The 20,506-nt window shown below is 45.0% G+C and overlaps 2 protein-coding genes across 3 annotated transcripts in view; both read right to left on the bottom strand.

The window, feature by feature from the left end:
- smarcd3b (SWI/SNF related BAF chromatin remodeling complex subunit D3b) overlaps positions 1 to 3,836 on the bottom strand; it is a 42,238-nt gene extending 38,402 nt beyond the window's left edge. Inside the window, exon 1 of the mRNA XM_072378655.1 lies at positions 3,545 to 3,836. Coding sequence (XP_072234756.1) covers positions 3,545 to 3,556 — 12 coding nt within the window. The 5' untranslated portion in view covers positions 3,557 to 3,836. The remainder of the gene's footprint in view (positions 1 to 3,544) is intronic.
- A 1,038-nt stretch (positions 3,837 to 4,874) lies between these two features.
- On the bottom strand, positions 4,875 to 19,470 carry nfx1 (nuclear transcription factor, X-box binding 1). 2 transcript variants are annotated; one of them, XR_011910187.1, is made up of 24 exons: positions 19,210 to 19,470; positions 17,639 to 18,565; positions 16,763 to 16,924; positions 16,520 to 16,597; positions 16,313 to 16,418; positions 15,331 to 15,402; positions 15,009 to 15,148; positions 14,839 to 14,938; positions 14,533 to 14,750; positions 13,066 to 13,163; positions 12,959 to 12,989; positions 12,800 to 12,882; positions 12,467 to 12,575; positions 12,187 to 12,306; positions 12,037 to 12,116; positions 11,728 to 11,958; positions 11,235 to 11,308; positions 11,058 to 11,159; positions 10,813 to 10,950; positions 10,671 to 10,737; positions 8,156 to 8,301; positions 7,957 to 8,061; positions 7,740 to 7,879; positions 4,875 to 5,808 (listed from the first exon to the last, which is right to left on the bottom strand). XR_011910187.1 is itself a non-coding variant. In XM_072378102.1 (23 exons), the coding sequence occupies exons 1-23, from the start codon at positions 19,226 to 19,228 to the stop codon at positions 7,804 to 7,806; spliced, it is 3,282 nt and encodes a 1,093-aa protein (XP_072234203.1). In that variant the 5' UTR covers positions 19,229 to 19,470; the 3' UTR covers positions 7,057 to 7,803. The 2 variants fall into 2 exon arrangements, 1 of the variants encoding a protein (XP_072234203.1); XM_072378102.1 differs by lacking the exon at positions 4,875 to 5,808 and having other exon boundaries at positions 7,057 to 7,879.
- Positions 19,471 to 20,506: the final 1,036 nt, after the last annotated feature.

Genomic DNA, 20,506 nt, shown 5'->3' with positions numbered 1-20,506 from the left:
TCTGGATATATGGAGGGGATCACATTTGAAAAGTATGGAAAACTGGAAGATTTCTAAAAGAGCAGTGGTTATGCATCATTATTTCATGAACTGCAGCCAAAAGCATGTGTTGTGTTTTCATATAGAGCATAAAAACAATCTATCATAGGCTTAAATAAATTAATTTACAGTAAAAGTTTTAAGCTTTAAAAAAAAAGGTTGTGTGCCGTTAAAGAGAAAGCAACCTATTCACGATGCATGAATGTAAGTTTAAAAATAAAATGTTATTGACTAATGCTCCACTTTTTTTTAAAAAAAAAAGGATATTCTATGCATTTTATATGGAAACAGAAGACTGACACGACTCCTGTGTCCAAATATCAAAAGCTACATCCAGCAGCTCATTAGCTTCGATTAGCTTAGCTTAGCGCAGCTAGCTCAGCTCTGCCCAAAGATAACAAAAAACCACAAGAACTTCTGGAGCTCTCTGATAAAAACACAGTATCTTACTGATTCATCTATTAATTTAGTCTATGTGCATGATTGTGCCCAATCAAGCAAGCTGTTTTGCTCAGCAAACCAAAGCTAAGCGACTGGCTTAGCATTTAGCATACAGATGATGAAATATCATTTTGGCTGTTGTAAGGCCTTCCTTACAGAGAGCTCACTTACTTCACTGATGATAATTGGTTTCACATTTTGCTTGTAGAGAGCTGAAAGATCAATAACACTTAGTTTGATTGTTAAATATGAAGCTACATCAGCAACTTGTCAGCAAAGCTCAGCATAAACATATTAAATGGGATGTAGCAAATATCTAAATTCATTTACACTTTAAATCTGTTTGCAAGTGTTGAAATGGCCACTACTGCTACAGCAACTACTATTAATACATATGTATCTACAGCTGTTGCTTAAAGGCAGGCAGTTAGTTGGATCATCATATTTGGTATAGAGATAATGCAGACTTGCTTAGCTTAGCTTAGCTCGAAGCCAAAAGGCAGTTAAAACTAACAACATTGACCCTGAATTTTATATAGTTTTTAAAAATGCATAATATATCAGTTATCAAGAGGTTAATTGGTTAACCACTTCACAGTTACATGAGCTAGGTGAAGAATATGAGCGAATATGTATTTATTTTGTTTGATATTATCTTTGTAGTCAACAGAAAAAAACATTTGACACAAACTATTAAAAAAATATCAGGAGCACCGTGTTGTAAGGATTGCTCTCCGCCTACAAATGGAGTCAATTCAATCTTTTTTTCCCTGGGATGCAGATTAAGAGGGGACTAATACATGATTTTAGAGGCAGAAACACGATCTCAAAGTTAGAATTCAGGACTTGTGCATATAAACTACGCTGTCCCAGAGTCAGCTGTGATACAATATGGCGTCTAAACAAACCGGCACGTGATGCCAGCTTCACATTTGTTATAGATGGGCTTCTTATTACTGCGTGTGCATGCAGCCAGGGGCAAAAACACAGTTGGCAGTCATGAGATTGTTCAAAAAAACCTCCTTAAATAACCACATTTACTTAATAATGAAACAACTCAACCATAAAACTCCACTTCATAGTTCAAAGTGTAATATAGAGCTGTGGAAAATGTATTTTTGAATGGTCTTACTTGATTATTGACGTTGTTTGTGTGCTTGTGTGATCAGCAGAGGTGGTACATTAAATTTCCCTGGTCTAAAAAAGTGAAAACAGTCCCGATAAAGCCCATTTAACAGAACTTACACCTCCTCTAAGCATGAGGCACCAGTGACAGCAGCTTAGTCTGGGATAGCTGCTGGCACCGATTACAGTATAAAGTAGATTATATTGTCATTATTAAATACAGAGCGATATAGATCCTGGCACTATTCTTGACAACAAATGTGAAGACATTACCGAGTGAGTAACTGCACTGAGAAGACCCGTTTTTATGCAAAGGAACATTTCCATACACACAAATCTTTGGATGCTGCCTGAGATAAAGTCTTCTGACGCTGGATCAGAGATCAGAGTTTTGGATTTGAAGACATGAAGTGGGCTCTGCAGGTTATTGCTGCCTTTAAGGCTGGCTTTTGTGGCCTGGATCCACACTCTGTATCTGACTCTCAGCAAAGGGATGCGATCCCACCATTTGCATCCATGTCGTTTAGGATGGATTCGGACATTTAACTGCCCTGTCATCTCTTTTTAGGAGCTTGTCTCATCCAAACAATCTGGGATGAGCACTGCTTTTGCTGTGCAAACACTTCTGTAAAGCACAGAAACCCATCTGCAGACAATGCAGCTCAGCTTTGACTGAAAACTGAGGCCTGATACTCTCCCCTAAAAATAAATATGACTCATTTGTGTGGACAGATGATGAAGGAGTTGTTGCTCAACGCGAGTCGATGAGAGCCGAGTAAAACATCAGAAAACCTGGTATATAGACGGCATTGCTGTTTGGTTTCAAAGCAACAGTGGGGATGTCTAAGGTTTTTAAAACCTGGGAACACTGCAGATAAGAGGTGAAACACTTGCTGTTGGTTATATCAGAAAATATAATCCAAGTTTGAATCTAAAGCAGCCAACGTGGGAGCGGTGACTTGTTAATCTTGGCATCTTATATCAAAAAGGTGGAAAAAGACTTATCCGAAAGGTAAATATATGCCAAGGGAGGTTATTTGCTTCTCAGTCGGTCAGAGTCTGTGTAAAAAAAAAAGCAAAAAAGGAGATTTACAAAGAGCTGCTGCCTGCAGTTTTAACATAAAAAAGGAGATTTTCCTTTGAATCAGCGTAAGTAGATCTGGCTTCAACCGTACACCCCGAAATTCCTCTCCTGCTGCTGACTACAGCAGGCCTGCCAGCAGATTAGCAGTGAAACTGAAACTTTCCCTGCAAGATTTAAAACACACTTGTGGGGCACCGACGGCCCTGAGTACACAGCTTCCTTTTTTTTTTTAATCACTGAGTGGGCCCTGGATCACAGCGAGGGAGGGAGGGTGCAGAAGGGGACAGATTTAAGGCAGAAGAAGTGAGAGGATGGTCGCTGCTCGCGGCAGGGATCCACCGTGCATCCCGTCTATTACTCCTCAAGTGTCTGTTTCCACCAGTCAAGGTTAACAAACCGCGCTGGTGTCTGCGTCGGCTGCAAAACGGGCAGGGTGGGGGGGTGAGGTGCTGCAACTATACACTGTGTTGTGTGATGATGCAGACAGGCTGAGAGGGAGCACTGAAGCCTACAACAACCCCCTCAAACACTCGCATCCCACTCCTCCTTCAATATCCTCCACAACGTTGTGCACAACGCGAATGTTCGCCTTGGAATAATCCCAAATTCACCACGACGTGGAAATTAATCCTGGCAGCTTTTTTTTTTTTTTTTTTTTTCTAGACGCACAATAAATTACAGCGAGACGAGGAGAAAAACTCCAGTGCGCACTAATCCGGCTGGCGACGCGCCTCCGGGGTAGAGCAAATATGTGAAGATTAGTTTCAATGGTGGATGGGGGGACCCAGCGAGGCAAAGTGATGTGGAATGAAACAAATGTGCTAATGTATCACAAGATAGCATAAGCATCCATACCTTTCTCTCCATCACTATGCGCTTTTCGGGCTACTCAACAGCAGCAACTGGAGGATGTGTCTGTGTCTGTGGAGCGGTCCGGTCCGGCGCGGCGTGGAGCTTCCCCTCAACTTCCTCACGGCTTTCACACAGCAGCGTCTCCCAATCACTTCCCCATTACTGGACAGCTAAGCGACTTATTAGCGCTGGCCTGTGGGACGCCGAGCCGGGGATGGAGCCAGAGCCAGGATTGGTGAAGCCTTGTTCGGAAGAGAGCAGGAGCGCAGGCGCGGTCTCTGCTGGAGAGTCGATATAATGAAAAATTACCAGTGGCAGGGAGTGTCATCAAATTATCCACATGAGCGGTTTGGGGGAGCTGATGGCTGTTCTGGAGCAGAGAGGCGCTGGCTTCAGGTTATGCAAAGATTTTTAGATTTAAAGACAAAAAGTGCAGCAACAAAGAGGCTCTGTTCGCCGCCGCAGCACTTTCCAACAAGGATGAAAGTTAACTGCCATCATAATGCATGATTAAACTCGTTAAATGGCAACTGCGATGGTGCCAGGCTGGAAAATCCCCTTTATAATTACCATCAAAGGAAAGAATAACTTCACCAGAATCAATTTATCATGTAACTAAGCAGCTCTGACATAATATACTCTGTAGGTCAACGCTATTTTTAATGATTAGCTCAAAAGTAACAGAAAAACACGTCTTTACGGTGGTTTTAAAAGGACAGGGAACACTAATTTGGGAAGATTAAACTGTGTGTGAAGGAGTGCGGTATGAATAACGACACTATTACCTTAAAGGTCACAATACGCGTGATATTTTCATTAAAATAAGCTATTTTCAACTCTCAATTTGTTCATATTATGCAACATATCTGGATATTTAGTGAATTTCTATTGGGAATGACATTAAAAGACAGGACGTTGTTTTATGGAATGACAGGAGTGCCACAAAAAAATAATATATGCTTTAAAAATTAGGGGAAAACGTGAGAATTTAAAAAAGAAATGAAGCAAAAACAAAAAATCAACAAATAAGGACATTTTAAAGGAGGCATATTACAATCTGACTCATTTTCCTGAGGTCCATGATGTGCTTTGGTCAAAGTAACAGACAGAACAGCAGCTTCTTTTCTTTTTAAACCACACCTGAAGTCAGGCACTTGGTTTCAGCTCCACCGCCTCTCTTCTTCAGATCTGCAGTGCCTAATAACTGCTGGGAGAGAATACAGTAAATAACTTTAGAGTTAGCTCAGACCACACACCAGACTGAGAGGAAAACACTCCACTGGCAGTTTTATTCTTTTAAGGCACAAAAAAAGTGCTTAAAACATTATTCTACATCAGATGTGGGATATAAACATGAAACAAAGCACTTGTAAAGCATTATAAGCCCATTTACTTCATATTTTGAGTCAAATATATTACAGATGATGAGTTTGAATGTCTGAGGAACAACAAATGAAGCATCGTGTGAAGTGGAGGATAAAGATGGACCTTATAAAGGAACGTCTTATAAATATGAAGGCTCACTAAATGTCACATTTTCAGATTATGGGACCCAAACTAAATGTTTTTTCTTAGATTTTGAGTTGGTTGTGACTTCAGACATCCAAATAAAAGCTCTCAGGCACAGATAGGAGGCTTTATTATAAGTAAAAACCAAAATATCCTCGTTTTCTTTTGCATTTACTGTTCTTCTGTTCTGCCCCAGTTGCTTTTACCTTTCAGAGTTCCATATTTAAAGCGTTTTACGTTATATTTCCTCATTTATTTTAGTTTTCTTCTTGTATTATTTTGGTGGAACCCTATTATTCCATATTTTTGCCATTACTCAGCCTTTTTCCTATTAAATCAATAGCAAACACATTATTTGGCGCCACAGCAATCAAATGGCTTTTATAACTGGAAATAAAGGTTTTTTTTTCATGCCTTTGCTGGTTTAGGACCAATCTTCTTCAGTGACGACTCCCTCTCTTTGAGATTGGAAAGATTCTCGACCACTTTAGATGAAGGTTTTAGTTAAATTGACTCGTTAAAAGGGTCCATCGTGGACTCTCTCTGCAGAAATGCTGTTGTTCTCTTCGTTTACTGTGACTGGGACGTCTCGTTATGGTCATTCTCCCTCGAGGATTGAAAACAAACCACAGAAAGCCGTCTGTTCAGGTGAGCTTTTGTATTCCAGCCCCGGTGAAGCGATTCCTCCTTGGTGGGCGTTGTTGGAGCCGGCCTTGCTCTCAGATGCAACCATCGGCCCCCGAGGTAAACACTGAACCCTGGATGAAGCTCAAAAGAGACCAACACATCATCAAGACTCAAGAGGAAGACTTCAGCCTGCAAAACAGATCTCGCCTCAGGCAGCAGCTGCTTCTCCAGCGACCTATAAAGGTGCAACTGAAGCAGGCAGAGATGGTAACTGAGACTAATATTATCATGGGATGGCAGAACCAGGCTCCAGAGCTCAGAATGAAAACAAGGAAGCCTTCCGACCTCAAAGACCTGGAAACAGCAATTCCAGGGAAAACACAAAAAGCTTTTCAGTTACTGTGCAAACCTTTGATGGCAAGTAACTGTTTTACAGATCATTTTAAGGGGTTTGGATCATTTTGGACCTAGCATTTAGCATCGAAAACATAGACCAGAAACAGCTCAAACTTGTCATTCGCATCACTTTTACACTGACTTAATGAGAACATTTAATTTTTCCACCTCTTAAAGGGGAACTCCGGTGTTTTTAAACCTTATTTCTGGCATGAAATACGTTCATCTGCTCACTGAGAACAGTTTGATGAAAGTCGGCGTCCTTCAGAAGATATTTAGATAACTGGAGATCCATATAACGGAGTGAACGGGGCTTAGAGGATGCAGCCTCTAAATAAGGCATTATCTATCTTTATTTCACCAATACTTTAAGAAGAATGAATGAATGAACGTGTGCTATAGCTCTGTTAGCTCATAGCTGCTGTTATGTGGCTACTTGTGGCTAAAGGAGAGCTAACGGAGGGATTTCTACACAGGCACTCTACTGGGACCACTTCATCCACACGCCCCCCTGCAGCACAGTTTATTCACTCCGGTAAGAACGTCCATCTTACTCAAAGTCGTCGTTCTCGTTGTCAGAATCTGATAAATATCCTGCCATGTTGCACAAAACTATCAGCAGCAAACTCTGTGTGAAGTTAGCCGACTGTCACAGAGCACGGAGTGAATAAACTGTGCTGCAGGGGGGCGTGTGGATGAAGTGGTCCCAGTAGAGTGCCTGTGTAGAAATCCCTCCGTTAGCTCTCCTATAGCTGCAAGTAGCCACATAACAGAGCTATGAGCTAACAGAGCTATAGCACACGTTCATTCATTCATTCTTCTTAAAGTATTGGTGAAATAAAGACAGATAATGCCTTATTTAGAGGCTGCATCCTCTAAGCCCCGTTCACTCCGTTATATGGATCTCCAGTTATCTAAATATCTTCTGAAGGACGCCGACTTTCACCAAACTGTTCTCAGTGAGTAGATGAACGTATTTCATGCCAGAAATAAGGTTTAAAAATACCAGAGTTCCCCTTTAAGCTTCTCAAGAGAAAACAGTCCAGTGCTTGGTGTGGTAAAAGGTAAGATTTAGGCTAAATACTGAAAGTATTCCTGCTGGCTCCAAGTGTCCAGTCTGTGTCATGTCAGCATAAGAGTGACACTAATCCATCTAAACTCGTAACCCCGCAGGTTGCAGGAGTATTAAATGATTAAAACCTCGTATTAGCTGGTCTGTATCAGCTCAGCCTGACCTCAAAACACTTTCCACTCTTCAGAAAGTGCAGCAACACATCTGGGTCATAGCCTGGCTTCAAACAAAGCTTTGTTTGCGCAGTGCAGCCCACTTCCACCCGCCCACCACCTCCATCAGGAGAGGTTTACTACCCCAGCCTTGGCTCAGCACCAGCAGGAACAACACGGATCCGGCGCCTGAAAACTGCCTCGCGTGCTTTTTCAGAACCTCAAACCAGAGAGAGCGCCTCCTGTTTTGGATTTGTGATCCTAACTTAAACACTGGCAGTCGTTAAATAGAGAAGAAAGAACTTTTTATTAAATTGCAATCAAGGGCAGCAAAGCAAAGAAAGCAGCTTTCAACATGATCTGCGAGTCTTGACAGAGTTTAATATAAATGTGAGCGGACACAGGGGGGGGGGGGGTACCCAGATCTCCTGAGAATACACACCCAATATTTCCAAACTTTATTTGATTGTGTAGCCAGAGGAGTTATTACTCGACCAAATTCCCCGTCAGTCCTGGACATCAAAATAATCTATGACAGGCTCCTCTTTTACCATCTTGGACCAGGTGTTTCCACTCGAAGCCCTGCAGGGAGGAAAAAACCAGACCTGAGTGAGTGGAGCGAGATCAGCGCCGCCGTTTAACCACAGAGGAAGACTCACTTGCTGCTGTGCTGCTTGATATGAGCGATGGGAGGAGGGGCCCTCGCAGCCATCTCCCGCTCTATCACCGCCGTCAGGGCCGAGTTCGGACAGGCCGACTTCCCCCTGCGAACACCAGAGATACACAGGCGCATCCTCAAAGCCACAGTCTGCTGTTATCTGGGAGGAAAAGCATTTCGGTTGTCAGGACCGGCCCTACTTGTGGGCCGTGATGACCACGTTGCGCTTGGGCTCGCTGTCGTAGCTCACGCTCTCCACGGCGTAGACCTCGGCCAGCTCGTGGATGATTTTCCGGTGTTCTCTGTTCATGGGCGGGAAGCAGTGGCTCCTCTTCGGCTGTTTACCCTGCAGACAGCAGTAATATGCGGCATCTCCGTGAGGAAATTCATAATGACAAGTATTTCATGCTCAATGAGGCTGATTTCGTTCCTCTGGGGACGTCGGCACGTTGGACAATTAGCGTTAATTCTGCAGCACATCAGCAGCCTGTAATAACACCCATCCGGGCAGCAAATGTGTTAAAAATACTGGTTTAATGGCATTTTACTGTCTTTTTAATCACAGAACAAAGACTAAAACTTACTGAGCAAACGGCTAACGAGTCACAACTATTTATTCGTTTTTCCTCCGCTGTGTTTGCTCCTTTCTTAGGTCCTGATAACACATCAAACATGACTAATTGGGGTGAAAATAAGAGCGTAATGTTGGAAACCATCCGCCCCAGGCCAGTAGCCAAGCCTGGAACAGAGGAAAGAATCGAGCCGGTAGTTCGAGAGGTAATAGCTTTATTTATGGGAAGGTAAGAGCCCACACAGAAGGTTTAAATGAGGGCAGGCACGGCCAGCACAGCGCGCAGAAAACTTAATTGAACCTTCCAATAACTCCGAGTCGGACAGGCTTTGATGCATTGTTCCAAAGAAATTCGGTTGGTGATAAATTAACGAGATGAAAGCAAACTCAACGACCTGCTGAACGCATTGAACACGGAAAGGAAAACACAAGGAGACGATCAGAGACTATCAGGGCTTTCCAAATGAGCGGCGTGAGCTTCGAAAGCTAAGAGAGGCTCAACTTTATGCAAATGAGCAGCGACGCGGCATAGCTGATCGGGATCCGAAGGCAGAAAAAAGGCAGAAAAAGGCGTGAAAAAAGGCAGAAAAGGGCAGAAAAAGGCGGGAAAAAAAGGCGGAAAAGGGCAGAAAAAGGCGGGGAAAAAGGCGGAAAAGGGCGGAAAAAGGCGAAAAAAAAGGCGAAAAAGGGCAGAAAAAAGGCGGAAAAAAGGCAGAAAAAGGCGGAAAAGGGCAGAAAAAGGCGGGGAAAAATGTGGAAAAGGGCAGAAAAAGGCGGGAAAAAAGGCGGAAAAGGGCAGAAAAAGGTAGAAAAAAGGGCAGAAAAAAGCAGAAAAAAAGGCGGAAAAAAGGCAGAAAAGGGCAGAGCGAGAGTAAAAACCATGGAGGAGAAACTTATTATTGCAGGAAGCCATGTATAGATGGATTATTAAATATGCCCGCTAACTGAAAGCCCCGCCCCTTCGGCCTCTTTGGCCCCTTCGGCAGCAGAGGCGGCGGGTTGCGAGCGCCCTGAGCGACCGCGAGCTTTTGGTGTGAGCGCCGAGTTCAAGTGACCGACCTAAAAATGGATTTTGATGACCTGCTTCTGCTGTATGTTGCACAGGAATCCAGGAGGCTGCGGGTTCACTCCATTTCTATAAAGACGGATATGAAACGACTCTGCTGCAGCAGCCATGTTGTTTCAGGAGTTCGTTTCACACCTATTAGCACAGAATTTGGCCTTTTTTCATGTGTAATTTTCAGCTAATAGCATGTTTATTCGTGTTGAATCAGTGGTGCACCCCAGCAAAGATCCCGGCTGTATTTCTACTGTCAGTTTTTTAAAAATCCTTTAACAAATCACTCTGAACGCGATTCCTACTGTCGTTTTTCCACCTAAAGGAAATGATACTCACAACCATCTTTTGTTAGTTATCATTCCAATTATTATAGAAACAACAACGAGAGAAGCTTTGTTGTCTCATCAGAAATCTAAAAGCAGCCACAGCCGGTTGGATTGTGAAGGTCCGCTGGTCCAAATGCATCTGAACGTTCAGTAAGTGGGTCAGAAACGAATATTAAGGCGATTCTGCACAGAAGCTAAAGTTAAAACGGGTTAAACTGGGCTGCAGGTAGAAAATAAAAGAGTCAAACATTATGTATCAAACAGGTCCAAAAGAAAAAGATAAAAACAAGTTTATGTAGAGAATGAGAAGTTCAGAAAGCAAACTGTGTTGATCCCCCCAAACAGTCCCTGAGATGCAGCCCATCAGGGACGTTTATGAGCTCTCAGAAGACATAAAAGCCAACATCGCTGCGACTCTTTCATAGAACGGCAGGATTATTCAGCATTAAGCTGGGTTAGAATAAAAATTCAAGTTAATTTAGCTTGAAACGGAGGAAATAAATCCCAACGTTTTGACACTCTGCTCCCAATAAAACGACCAGATGAGATCCGTCACATCGGCTGTTTTACTTTGGTTTCCCCCTCAGCTGCACGCCATCACCAGTCAGCTCCCTGCAGTATTCAGCTTCCAGGGTCCCCCGTGCACGCAGCCAGCTTTTGTTTTACTTTAAAATATCTGCATCCGGGGCCTCAGACTTCCACCACCACGCGTGGCGGCGTCTGAACGCCCTAAAAAGCCGTTAAAGCAACCGTTTTACCTTGTTGGCGAGCTCGACCAGACTCCTGATCTCCTCTTCCACCTCTGTGACGAACTTCAGGTCTTTTCTGAAAGACGAGCAGAGGAAAGTTGAGGATCCTCGTGCGCTTGGGGCAGCGGGCACGGGTTGGGCGGCGGGTTACCTGGCGTCCTCCTTGAGGCTGTCGCTGTAAACGGATGTGGAGCGAACGTTGAAGGGGTCGGAGGAGGAGTCTATCTGCAAAGCCTCAGCCAAACGCCGGTTTCTCTCCAAAGTGGCGCACTCTTGATCGCATTCAAGCCTGAGAAACACCACAAAAGACACTTTTCAGATGCCATTAAAGCAGTGAACAGGGAGTCTAAACCATCAAGATGAAGCATCATCATGAAGAGTCTCCTTCTTTTGCACCTCGTCTGTTTTAACTCCTTCTTGGTGAGCAGCGGGCCGAGGTCCATCGAGTCCCCGAGCTGCATGTCTGAGAGTTTACTGGCCATGGTGATGGCTGCAAACCTGCAGAGGACAGCGGAGGAGCATCTAAAAACACGTTCAGAGGTTCTAAAGGTGACCAAACACAGGAGAACCGACCTCTGATACGAGCTGGCCGCCTCGGTGCAGGCGACGGTCTCCTTCCTGCGACCGCAGCCACACTGCAGCGCGACCTGTAAACACAAAGCAATGAGACGTGCCGCCCCCCCGACGCTTTTCAAACACTTGAGCGTGTTCCTGTGAGCGATGGCTGCAGCTGTGAAAGGTCTCATTGTCTGAGTTTGGAGAGCTGCCGCTGGCAGGTTGTCATTTCATCCAAATTAGACGTTTATTACAGTTAAACGGCGCTGTGGCAGATGTCATCAACTACTGGCAGCCGTAGAACAACAAGGAAAGCTCAGCTGGGCTCTTAAATGGAGACGTGACAGCCGAAAAATATCGTTCATCAGGGAAATAAGTTATTACAGTGATGGTGGTGGGAAAATATGCTTCAACTCCCTGAGAATCTGAGCCTTCATGCAACGAAAACTATCCAAATAAACCGTGTTTTTCAGCCGCTGGATGTCCAGCGGCTCTCTGAGGTGTGCTGTACCTTAGCAGAGCAGGCGGTGCGTGGGCAGCTGCTGCCTTTATGGCACGGAGCAGCGCACGGGTGGCCACAGTCGGGACGGGGCAGCAAGCAGGGCTGCTGGCAGCCCACTCCCGTCAGGCACTCCCCCCGGTGGCACAGCCGCCTGCAGCGATGCATTTCACAGCCCAGCGTCTTATTACACGTCAGGCCACAAGAAATGTCTTGCAGATGACATGGGATGTTGCTGCGTTGCTGTAGAAAAACGCTACTTTCAGTTGAAGAATGAAAGAATAATAACTTTGCACACATATTTGGGCTTTGGGACGTTACCTCGTGCTTTCCCATGCACCATTTCTGAGTGAGGTACGTGCACGGCGGGCACTTGTCCTCGCTGTGGCAGTTGTGAAACACTAAATCAGAGGACAGAGTGTGAGGCAGGTTCACGGTTGTATGGCTGCAGCCTGAATGCTCACAGCTTACCGGGGTGGTCGCAGTCGTGGCGTCTGGTGCACAGGCTTTTGCACTCGGGTGGCTTGGTACCGCAGGGGATGGGCGGGTACAACACCGTGAGCCCACAGTGACACGTCAGCTCGTCAAAGCCTGCCAACGGGAGTCAGACACAGTGGATGTGAGAAGCGTAGCGGCTTGGGGCCAAAGACAACACCACAAAGGCCAAAAAAACGGAAAAAAAAACAATGACACCATCGGTTGGTGCTGCTTTAGAAACTCGGCTCATAAATAAAATGACTGCAGGACTCACCGGACTGCCAGCAGGGCTCACAGTTTCCACGGTGACAAGGCTCCTGGCAGCGGTGGAGGCCACAGTTGAGCTTGTAGCCGCAGATCAGGGGGCATTTGTGCTCCACGTTCTGCAAAAAAAACCCAGCAACATCCCCACATAAGGTCCCTGCACTTTAACCAGATGAACCCGAGCATCACAGACCAGATGCTGCTCGACTGAAACCACAGACAAAGGCACAGCTGAAGCCTGGGGGGATGTCAGTGGATCAATCTTTTATTAAATTCTATGAAAACAAAAGTCAGGAACCAGGTTAAAGGAGACTTCCAGGTATTTCCAACATACAAAACTCACCACACAGCAGAGCTCGCTGCACTTGTGTCGGCCACACGAGCGTTTCTTGTTGCAGCGTCTCTCACACGTGAAAACGAGCTCATCTGAGTGGGAAAAGTCACGGGTGAGATAGGAGCTAACAGGTCAGGGTGATTCCACCTCCATGCGTTTAAATCTCACCTTCCTTTTGGATCTTTGCACACGGCACCTCCTAAAACAAACGCACCAATCAGCCTTTAAAGAAAGTCCTGAAACAAAACGAGGAATGAAAGTTCTGCTGGTGTCACCTTGGTGTTGGAGCCACAGCGGCACCTGACAGTCGAGGTCAGAGAGCAGGGCCCACAGCTGCCCTCGTGGCACAAATTCTCACACAAATGGATGGTGTCTGGAATAGAAAAAGATGGTTATCTACCGACAAACCTGCAAAAACAGCACCGGTGGGCTGGAGATAGATTACATCCTGTTTGTGAGCTCACACAATAGATCACAGGGATGGCAGTGGCATCTATTTGCTTTTAAAAATAGAAGCCAGGAAAGAAATCCACATTTTATCATCGTGATGTAGTCATTAAATAGGATGCAGAGGGCTAAAACCTGGAGGCTTAGTTAGGAAATGGCATGAAACCTATGAAATATGGACAAATTAAACCTGAAATCATGACGCTTGTCAGCTGTAATTTAAACTCCTTCTGCATTAAAGTCTCATAACTAAATAAAACACTTGGAAACCTGCTGAGATGTGTATTTTCTGGTTATATACTGCTGAAAAGCTTCATTCCATTACATGTTTCACATCCTGTTTTTTACATCTTTGAGGCTAGAATCAGTTCCTATTCTGAGCCCGAGTACATTTTCAGGATTCAGTTTCAGTGACTGAACGAGTTCACAGAACATCCATTAAAGGGGAACTCCGGTGTTTTTAAACCTTATTTCTGGCATGAAATACGTTCATCTGCTCACTGGGTCCTTCAGAAGATATTTAGATAACTGGAGATCCATATAACGGAGTGAACGGGGCTTAGAGGATGCAGCCTCTAAATAAGGCATTATCTGTCTTTATTTCACCAATACTTTAAGAAGAATGAATGAATGAACGTGTGCTATAGCTCTGTTAGCTCAGAGCTGCTGTTATGTGGCTACTTGCAGCTATAGGAGAGCTAACGGAGGGATTTCTACACAGGCACTCTACTGGGACCACTTCAGCACAGCTCATTCACTCCGGTAAGAACGTCCATCTTACTCAAAGTCGTCGTTCACGTTGTCAAAATCTGATAAATATCCTGCCATGTTGCACAAAACTATCAGCAGCAAACTCTGTGTGAAGTTAGCCGACTGTCACAGAGCACGGAGTGAATAAACTGTGCTGCAGGGGGGCGTGTGGATGAAGTGGTCCCAGTAGAGTGCCTGTGTAGAAATCCCTCCGTTAGCTCTCCTATAGCTGCAAGTAGCCACATAACAGAGCTATGAGCTAACAGAGCTATAGCACACGTTCATTCATTCATTCTTCTTAAAGTATTGGTGAAATAAAGACAGATAATGCCTTATTTAGAGGCTGCATCCTCTAAGCCCCGTTCACTCCGTTATATGGATCTCCAGTTATCTAAATATCTTCAGAAGGACGCCGACTTTCACCAAACTGTTCTCAGTGAGCAGATTAACGTATTTCATGCCAGAAATGAGGTTTAAAAATACCAGAGTTCCCCTTTAAATGATACAAAACTACGCCACAAAGGGAACCGGAGCTTTTCTCTTACCGCTGGAGCCGCAGGGAAGAGGTTTGTTGCACGTCTTCCCACAGGACGGGATGGGATCAGAGCAGCTCCGTCGCTCGGCGTAGCCCAGCTCCAGGAGTTTGGTCAGTGGGGTCTGACCACAGGGACACGTCCGAACCAGGCTCGGTGACCGCGGGCACGGCTGGCACACGCCGCGATGGCACACCTGCCGGCACCGGTGCGCCTCGCAGTTCAACACCCTGAACAGAGAAGAGTAAAGTTACCAAGGGAAATGTGTAGAATAGACAAAAGTCTGTGTTTCTACGTTAGAAACAACTCGTCACTTACTTCCCGCAAATCTTTTGACAGGAAAAATGTCCCGAACCATCAAATCCGTCTTTATCTGTGCCGCACAGGACGTCCCGAGTGGTAACACCACAGTAGCAAACTGCACACAAACACAGAGGTCAGACCTAGAGTTGTTCACTCAGCCTTAAAAACGTTGTGCAGAAACTCACCCTGCTGAACCTCCAGCTGGCAGGGCCGACACGCCCCGCTGTGGCACACCTGCTCGCAGGTGTGTTCGGCACAGTTGAGTAGCGCACCGCACACTTTGTCACACCGGAGCACCGACGCCTGGCCGCAGCGCATCGGCTGACTGAGAAAAGATGGTTCAATCAATATTCAACGAGTTAAAATGAGTTAAAACGAGTTAAAATGAGTTAAAAACGAGTTAAAATGAGTTAAAAACGAGTTAAAACGAGTTAAAACGAGTTAAAAGCACCAAAAACACCACCGAGTGGACAGCAGTAAACACCATAAACGCATCATGATCACTACCTTGTCCTTCCACAGGTGCAGGATTTCGTTACAAAGGCAGGACACTGAGGACAAGGTCCAGGGTGACACAAGCTGAGGGGAGACAGACGTTTTCTTATGTTAGGCACTAAAATTCCAGGAAAACAAAAGACAGGACGCATAAAACTGAGGCTCCGAAGCACTTCAAGGCTTGAACCTTTCCCAGAGATCACATCATTAAAGGAAAAACCCACAATAACTCACAGATTTAATGTTTTATACAACAATCACAGTATTTCACAACAATATGTACCAGCAGGTGGCACTACTGAGCCCCCAAAGCCTGGAGAACTGCAAAGTTTCATCCTCTGAGAATGACTCATCCTCCTTTCAGCTTCTAATTTCGTCCAGCCCATGTGAGCATACTTTGGAGCGACTCGGGCCGAGCCGAAGCAAAGCGGCGCCGCTCAGGACTGTGGAGCTGAGCAGTAAGAGGAGGCCTTTTCGTTTTTAGGGGAAACTCAAAAGGTACTGAAGGAAATGCTCGCCTTTTGAGGACTTTAAGGCCAGGACGAGGGGTTCCATGTTTCCCTGCTCCAGAACACCGGATTCAAACGAATGGGTCGGGCCTTTAAGCTCTGCAGAAGGCTGAGGACGACCCGTTCATTTGAATCAGGTGTGCTCTTCTGCATCATCTCAAAGGTCAAGTAATCATCTGAAGATGGGACAGGAAGGGATGCTTCATGATCAATTACATTTTGCAGGGGAAACACCATCAGCTGCAGTTGTTCTTAATAAGAAACGGAGGCCTAAACGGGTTGTGACTTCAAGTCAAGATAAAAGACATGAACTAAAGCAAAGAAGTGTCAGTAATCTGTTTATAAAAGGAAGCAGAAGGTTAAAGCTTAAAATGTCTGAGAAATAAAACAGTATGGCGTTCACCAGGCTTTGGTGCATCTTTAACATTCTTAAATGCCCTGAAAAACAACCCCAGAAGGCGTTTTCTTGTGCTTTTGTGGCTCACATGTTGCAGGGGTGGTTGCAGTCCATTCCGCTCCTCTTCTTCCCACACATGTCACCGCAGCTGTGGGGGATCTCGCTGCGCTGCCACTCCGGGTTCGTCACTTTACCTGCGGAATAAAACAAGCGGCGGCTTCTTTAAGCCTCAGCCAACACACAGATAAGCAGCTAAGAACATGTGAAAGAGGCTTGAAATGAAACAGGCGCTCACCACAGAAGCAGGTGTAACTCGTTGGGTGTTTCATTGAGACGTTCTGGCAGGCTGGACAACGCCAACCTTCAGCTGAATCTGGAAAAACAGCCTTATTTGAACAAACTTTCAACAAAACAAACACACAGGACACTGCTGAATCAGCAGGAACTGGTAAAAGAGCCACAGTACAGCCGGTATTGTGCACAGTTTGCTGTGCACGAGGGCGCATTGTGTGGAAACCGTACAGTGGAGCAGCCGTACCGTCCGCCTGCGAGGCCGGGGATCGAGCCCATTTCTTGATGCAGTTCAGGTGGAAGACGTGGAAACAGCTCTGGCAGCTCCAGACCGGCGCCATGACCCGGATTACATCGCAGCACACCATGCACTCATATTTCTCCTCGGACAGCTGTTCAATCAGACATCCTGTGGAGGCAAGAGACCAGAAGTCTACAACTGGAAATGAAACAATCACCGTATTCTTCGGGTTATAATGGCTGCTTTGACTGCTAACGGATCTATTTTCATACATAAAACGCACCGGGTTATAAGCCTCATTAAATTAAACAAAACTCAGAAAAGTCAAACTTTATTAGCTGAGTTTGAGCTCCGCTTCGTCTCTTAACAGCAGCCATTTTAGGGGCAGCAGGTAAAGAAAATGAATGAATAAATGCACCTTAATGTTGGAGCACAGATCGTATTACTCCGCCAGGCTCGTGACTACGGTGGCCCGTAATGCTCAAACCATCAAGCAGTGCAGCTTCGTAGCTAATCAAGGCCGTGCTGAAACGTTCTGACAGATTTTTGAGCGCCGTGTACCACAGAAAATCGGTTCCAGGTCAGAAAGTACAACCAGAATTATTTCCCATTAGGCACACTGTCGGTTTTTTGAGAAAATTAAAGGCTTTTAAGTCGTCATTTCAATCATTTCTTCTCCACCAAACACGTCCAGGAGTTCGATGCTTTGGAGCACGATGGAGTTTTAGACATTTAAACTAAACAATGCACAGATCTCGTGTTTTAAGATGAAAATTATACGACTTTTGGCTGTTTGAAACACATCATCATGCTGATAAAGCGCCGTGACAGAAAACGTGAAACAAGTTATTCTAACAGAGTCTCCGCACTGTGGAGCCCAACCTGTTTGCGTCTCTTTGCTCTTCGGCATCTTGTCCCAGCTCCTCTGGCTCTGCTTCTGGTTTTGATAGTTCGTTCTTCTCCCCCCTTTGACCTGAGCAGGGGTGTGCAGTCCCGGGCCTCTTCCAGCTTTGGCGGCGGGATCCTGAGATGATCGGCAGTGATCGGCGTCATCTCGGCCGCCGGCAGCCCTCTCTGAGCCAGACTCCTCTCGAGACGGTGGTTTCGGCGGTTTGATTGGTCCGTGGCGTCGCTTCACATCGGCGTGTTTCCTCTGGTGATCATAATGTTGAGATCTGGCGCCCTGCTTGCTGTGCTGGCCTCTTTCTGTGGTTTCCAAAGAGGGGGGTTCTCCTTTGTTACTGTGCGATCTGTGACCTGCGACTGTGGCGTTGTTATCCTTTAAGTGGTCGCCTCTCGTCTTCTGCTCCTGATCAAAGTTCCTGGGCTTTTTAGCCTGAGCATCCTGCTCTCCGCTGGTTTTCTCCAAATCCCTGTTGGCGCTTTCTCTCCGCCAGCTGGGTCCATCAGGTCCATCCATGGGATGCGCACCTGCGTGGTAGCCACCTGTAAACCTGTTGCCGGGACCATATTGGCCAAAATCACCACCAGGTTTATGCCAGCAAGGGCCTGGACCACCAAAATTTCCATTTAAACTTCTATTCCCCTCTTCCCTCCTTCCTCTACCTCTGCCTCTCCTTCTGGCTCCATCCTCTCCTTGGAAGGGAGGATGGTGAGACTCTGCATAATTTAAATTATCATGGCCATGTGGGTGTTTAAAGCCCTGATGGAAGTGTCCGTATTGTTGAGTTGGATCATAGCTGTTGCTGTTCAGGTTTCTATCGTTGCTGTGCCTGGGTCGACCTCTTCTAGACTTGCGCTGATGTGGCTTTTGATGCGAAGTCCCATCTGGGTTCAGGTCAGGTGGGTCTGAAAAGAAGGTTCAAGGTTATTGAGCTGGTTTTAATCTCTTATTCACTGACAACACCCGTGACTTTGCCAACCTTAACAACTCTCATCAAAAACTGAGTTTAGAAACTCTTCTGATTACAAAACAAAAGGTTTTAAGTTACTTAACCTGGCAGCTGACAAAAAGGTACAAGAGGTACGTTAACAACAGCCAAATTAAGGGTTTCGATGGCCAAAATCAATGCAAAATATATACAGTTAAACACAAACAACACGCAGATGATTGTGTAACCATTAAACTTATGAAACACCACACTAACTACAAAGCTGGTGCCAGGGCAGGTTTATCGTCGGATATCAAAGTTCACAGACTCCTGTTATCAAGTCAGCGACAGTCTGATATAACTGTCATGCTTGGGAAACCTGACCAACTCCGAGAAAGGCATGACACAGGAAAAATCCTCGTTAAAAGTTCATGATAGTGTTGGCTAACGTTAGCTGGCTAACACGACTAGCATCATAAGACGTAGCGTTTAATCATTAGCAAGTTTGCTAAAATGGCAAACTTTGAATTAGTTTAATATTAATATTAAGAGGCTGTTCGGGCTACATCTAATGCCTCGGCTCACCTGTCAGATAAACTATTTAAACAGCATAGAGGTTACCTGAGGAGCCCTCGGCCATTCACTTTGAACTCTGATTGTTGCTTCTGCCGCGGAGCAAGTTTGACGACAGCAGGCTGTTTTTAACAGGGATGACAGGTGTATCCAAACTCTCACAGACCGTGTCCACCTCTTTGCCTGTGCTCCGGTTCTTAAAACTGATGGAAATTCCCTGAGAAGACACAACAATTTCCTCTCGTCTTTAACTCAGCTATCACCACGAGCTAGCTGTACCGCTAGCAAAGATAGCGTTGTGACGCTAACGTCAATCAAAACCGGAACTTCCGGTCGGTATTTTTTTAAAATAAAATGCCCCCAGGCGCATATTCGCTTAATAATTATTGTAAAAGATCAACCAATTTCTAATTTTAAAAAAAGCTTGGACGCCGTATGAAATGTAAATTACAAAACGAATGCAAGAATTTGACATTTAAACTATATTTTCAGTCAAATTACAAAGCTACAACAGCAAAATCAACAAAACTGTCAGAAAAAAAGTGATAAAATACCAAATTGTAAAGAAAGATAAACAGGAAAATGAAAAAACGCGACAGGTATTTCACAAGTAATTCGGCAAAAGTGGAGACATGCCAACAAAGGTTTTAAAAAGCCCTTCTGAGGCTGAATCTCTTAGATGTAAAGAGGAGTTCGTGACTGCAAAATACAATGTGGGAAAATATCCCATCAGATTCAGAATAAGCTAAAACTGCAAAGAATTTAAGGTACGGGGGTGCAGCAATGCACATAGCACGGGTTTTCTGCACACTTGTGAAGGCAATATTAGTGCTAAACCACATAGTATTCAGGTTTTGGTCCAGCAGACACTCCCTTTTTCAGAGAAGGTCTTGCTTATTTGAGCGAGGCAAAGCCAAACCGTATTTCTGCACATGTTACAGTGACATGTCTCCACCATAAAAGAGTCCAGCTGCTAAACTGAACTGTCTGCAGACCTATCACCCACTGAAAATATACAAAATAAGAAGGCATGCCCTGATAAGTACTGAACTGTGGAGCATCTCATCAAGTAAGAATGGGAAAACGTTTCACTTCCATAACTACAGCAGCTGACTTCCTAAAAGTGGTCATCAGGCCCTGTCCCAAGATTCTTGAAACATAGCTCCCAAAAACTAACATTTCTTAGCTGTAATACTTAATATGTTGTCTGTATGCAATTTCCAATTAAATAAGAAAGGTTTCCTAAAAGGCTTTTTCACATTTCATACATTTTCTCCCATATTTCATACATTTTGTGCCCCTTTGGTGTCTATTTATTGTTATACGAGTGTAACCTGGTTTTCTG

Source organism: Leuresthes tenuis, unplaced genomic scaffold, assembly GCF_036924035.1.
Source record: "Leuresthes tenuis unplaced genomic scaffold, fLeuTen1.0.hap1 SCAF_24, whole genome shotgun sequence".
Lineage (NCBI taxonomy): Eukaryota > Metazoa > Chordata > Actinopteri > Atheriniformes > Atherinopsidae > Leuresthes > Leuresthes tenuis.
This window is presented reverse-complemented; position numbering and strand designations above follow the sequence as displayed.